A 4,486-nucleotide genomic window follows, 5' to 3' on the forward strand; every position below is an offset into this window, starting at 1 on the left:
TAAGGAAACTCTTCAAACCTTTACGGTATACGTATATTCAGTTTTGTTTCCATCAAATAATAAAAGATTTACATTAAAAGCAGTTTTAAAAAATACCTACACATTTCTATATAATCCAACATTCGGAAATACCTTTCACCAGAACCATAAAAGCGGCGGTTTTTTTTTCTTAAATGTTATATATTTTATGTTTTTTTTGTTAACTACCTACTTATATCGTTCAAGTACGTAATGTTGTGGGTATGAATAAAGATATTTTCAATTTATCTATCTATCTGGACGTATACTATAGTAAATAATGAAAATTATTTAAGATATTTCGATTAGTTTGCAATTTCCTGCAGTCATAATTGCCCCGTTGTACTGTAACTTTAAAAACCAAGTAACTTATATAACTAGTAAAATTATATAAACTATGTACAATTAAATATTTTTTTTTTTTATGAAATATACAAAATATAACCAATACTTAATTAGAACAATATTTACAAAAATCAACTAGAAGTACAAAAAAATATTTACACTTTCATTTTTTACAATTTCATTTATAAATACTGCAGGTTCCCCAGGTAGATGTTCAATTTTTACATCTTTTTCATATGTTATCCAAAAAGTACCTGTCTAAAATATATGTACAGAAATACATGCAGGATTTTAGAATTGATATTTATACCATAATCACACAGTTAATTATAATTATCTCCAATAAAGTCATGATACACTAAAAATAAGCACTATAAACTCACTCATTTATAAACAAAAGGGGTTGAAATGAGGACATTTTTAAATTTTCTCCAGTTTGTGCAAGGGGGAGCAACAGTGGCAACCTACTCGAGTACCTATCACAATTGAGTTTTCTTTAGTTCCTAAAAGTGGCACTGACACTTGAGCAGTACCCTATGCTATCCCTTCCCCTTTTAAACCCCCGACGCAAAAACGACGGGATGTTATACGTGTGACGTGTCTGTCTGTTTGTCTGTCTGTCTGTGTGTGGCATCGTTGCTCCCGAACGGATGAACTGATTTAGATTTAGTTATTTTTTTGTTTGAAAGCTGAGTTAGTCGGGAGTGTTCTTAGCCATATTTAATGAAAATCGGTTAACCATCTCGCGGTCGGGGGTTTTTTCAAAATTTTAATTTTGTGGGTAGGATATAGAAATAAAAGGGTGAGTCTATTAAAGGTCCTACCGCGGATAGATATTCACGGAGATTTCTTCCTTAGGGGCAATGAAAATTCGGTATCCGCTGTAGGTCAACGAGCGGACGGTGTTCTTGTTTACCTCCAGACGGAATGTCGATAGAAGTCTAATGATGCACACCCTGGACTGCACGTGGGCAAAGCGCATTCCTGAAAAAATTAAGCTGGTATAAATATTTCTTGAAAATTTTCGTATGTCCTGCAAAACAAAGTAATAAAAAAATCTTGCAACTACTTTAAAAGTTACATCCATTGACCCAAAATGGCAGTAAACTTTCATTTTTTATTTTTTTTGTATGTTGCACAAATACTTCTACTATTATTAAAGTTCCTGATTACTCAATAAAGTTGGAGCAAAGACGCAGACAGCACGCAATGGGAATCTAAGCAAGCATTTTATGTTTAGTGATTGAACTCTATTAATACTTATTATATTTACCTATGCAATACCGCGGTCCTTGGCCGAACGGTAAATATGCCATGGTATCCCTGGCAGCTATGTTCTCCGGCGAAAATCTCTCGGGATCAAACTTTTCCGGTTCTGGGTAGTATTTCTCGTCGTGGTGAATACCCCAAACAGAAGCGAGCACAAGTTGACCTTTCGCTACTTTAACGTCCGTTCCCGGCAAATGATAATCGTTTAGAGCCTTCCGTTGTAATGTGTCCACTATCGGATACATCCTGAGAGTCTCACTGAAAACTTGATCTAAATATTGTAAATCATTTAAAGTGTCCAGTTCTATTTTGTTGTTATGTTTCTTTAGGTATTCATCTATTTCCGTCCTTAATCTATCCTGTATTTGAATATCCAGTGCTAAGTGATACAACAAGAAGCCCATGGTTGAAGCCGTAGTCTCATAACCGGCAGCATAAAACACAAAGGCTTGAGCTGCTATGACATTATCAGTTATCTCAATCGTATTGGTTTTTTCATCACTATACTTTTTTGTTATTTCAACTCGTTCTTTATTCTTCATTTCTAATATTAAATCCATGAAGTCTTTTCTATTTGTCGGCATTCCATTTCTTTGAAGAGTCACACTCTTGACCAGTTCTTTAAAAAAACTTGTAACGGCAGCCGGGAATGCGGACATATTTAACTCTTTAAGGATACCAGGGTACAACATGTCCAACTCGGTGGCAAAATTAGGGGTGAAAATTAACTTGTCGATTCTTTTTAAAGAATCAATGTCTCCACGAAGAGTGTCTATATCAAGACCGAAGGCGCAGGCAGTTATCGTGGACATCGTGTACTTCTGCACTAGGGCATGGAGATTGTGCTCGGGTGACTTCGCTACACTCTCACTTAAGTAATCGACGAACTTGTCACCTCGATCGTTGAGCAAATGCATCATATTTTTTAGTTTTGAATTCGTAAATATATGTGAAAATCGGCTTCTTAGTCCTCGCCACGTGGTCCCGTCGGAGTGAAACAGGTTTTGTCCTAGACCTTTCTTGCTGAACTCTAAGCCTCGATCCGCAAAATTGTCAAAATCTTTGATGAAAATGTGCTTTAAAATGTTGAGGTCTCGCACCAAGAGCGTTGGAGATGTCATCCTGAATACCCCCACTACTTTCTCATTTGGATAGTTTTCGTATATCTTTTTAAAAACTGCGCCAGTTGTGCAGGATCTCACAGTAGAATCATAAAGGTTTCCAAAAAGAGGTATAGGTTTCGGTCCGGGAACATTTCGGTCCTTCCAGTAAGAGAATGTTCTTGTGAAGTGATAGTATAAAAGTACAACCACAGCGGCTGCCAATGTCAATGCCGTGAATAACACCATTTTGTTAATTACAGTAGTAGTAACTACTCCTAGTCACTATTCTGCTCTGTTGATTTTCGTGATGTCCAATCCTTATATATACGTTGATATTAAAAACATTAGTATTGTTGGGACTTGATAAAAAGAGCGTTGCCTAATAGCACGATTACGACGCACAAAAGTCTTGTTTTTTATCATTAGGAAACCGGTTGATAGGCCATTAAGTTGGACGTTACTATTGATAATACGTCGTAAATAAATAGGCACTTGAGGAAGAATTTTTAGGCAGGGCAGTTAAGTTAATAACGTTTTTGCATATAAATCGAGTGTGCACATTTTCCAGTTGTGTTTTAGAATGGTAGGGTGTACATTTTGTTTCCTAGTAGACACGTGTAGGTAATGTTTAAATCTGTCCCCTCATCTGTCACCTGTTTCCACCCCATAACTGTGCATTTTTTGTTGAAATTCAAGGTTAAATTAATATTGTTTTCGCTTAGTGCGACAGTTACTCATGAAATTAAACTATGGAAGCAGTTTATAACGTACATACATACATACATACATACAGTCACACCTGTATCCCACAAAGAGGTAGGCAGAGCACATGAACTACTCAAGTTTTAGTGCCACTCTTGGCGAAAAGGGGTTGAAAGAAAACGAAACGTATTTAATGAATAAATAAAGGTATTCTTTACACGGTTCGAAATGAATTGTAAATGCATAAGTTATACGCATTAAGTATCTACGTAAGCGTTTAAATCAATGATGATGAGTAAATGCTTCATATACTTAAGATAGCAACACGCCACAATATTGAGATAATGCAACATTTTACATGATTTCGACCATTTTACATGATTTCGATTAAAACCGGTTCGTTAATCATTACAAAGTCATTCAACATAACTACCATTGCACATTGGTGGGTGTACCCTTGTTTCGCCGACAAACATTTCATCGACAACAAATCATCGAAAGTTTAGTTCAAGTAAAATTGTTTCGAGTAATTATGTTTCAATTACTACTTATTTGAAATTTTCTTAGTTATTATAAATACTATTCAACTAATATTTCTTCATCGCTAATTTGTTTCAAAGTACTTCAAATAGCAGAACTACAAAACATCGCAATTCATTAGTTCGACGTATTATTACAATACTTTCTCATTTGTCGTACTACACATTTATTGATGTTTATATTCTAGTATACTTCAAATTGTCGATTTTATCATTGCACATCACATACGTCCATAATTAAACTATGACAATTGGCTTACATCCAAGAACCTTATATACATACTGGACATTTCGTGCCGACCAATGAGTTGAAGCCAGGTTCATTCACCTTTACTCCTGTGTTCTATCTCATTCCAACACTGTGATGTATTGCCAGATAAGTTAATAAAAAAAACGTATAAAACATTCTTCAATCAAATTAACTTACTTTTCTTTGTATTATACAAAAAAAACTCAATCAAAAACCTTATTTCTCCGGTATTTACCTCCTGCGTACTATGGGAACACTAA

General features: G+C 35.1%; 1 protein-coding gene across 2 annotated transcripts; it reads right to left on the reverse strand.

Annotated features, from left to right (window-relative positions):
- Window positions 1–225: 225 nt before the first annotated feature.
- LOC125233666 (cytochrome P450 6B2-like) lies at window positions 226–3,008 on the reverse strand. Of its 2 annotated transcripts, XM_048139741.1 has the most exons (3): window positions 1,637–3,008; window positions 1,143–1,347; window positions 226–737 (listed from the first exon to the last, which is right to left on the reverse strand). In XM_048139741.1, exons 1-2 carry the CDS (start codon window positions 2,979–2,981, stop codon window positions 1,184–1,186), a joined length of 1,509 nt encoding a protein of 502 aa, XP_047995698.1. In that variant the 5' UTR covers window positions 2,982–3,008; the 3' UTR covers window positions 226–737; window positions 1,143–1,183. The 2 variants fall into 2 exon arrangements, with proteins under 2 accessions (XP_047995698.1, XP_047995697.1); XM_048139740.1 differs by having other exon boundaries at window positions 226–1,347.
- Window positions 3,009–4,486: the final 1,478 nt, after the last annotated feature.

Source organism: Leguminivora glycinivorella, chromosome 14, assembly GCF_023078275.1.
Source record: "Leguminivora glycinivorella isolate SPB_JAAS2020 chromosome 14, LegGlyc_1.1, whole genome shotgun sequence".
Classification (NCBI taxonomy): Eukaryota; Metazoa; Arthropoda; class Insecta; order Lepidoptera; family Tortricidae; genus Leguminivora; species Leguminivora glycinivorella.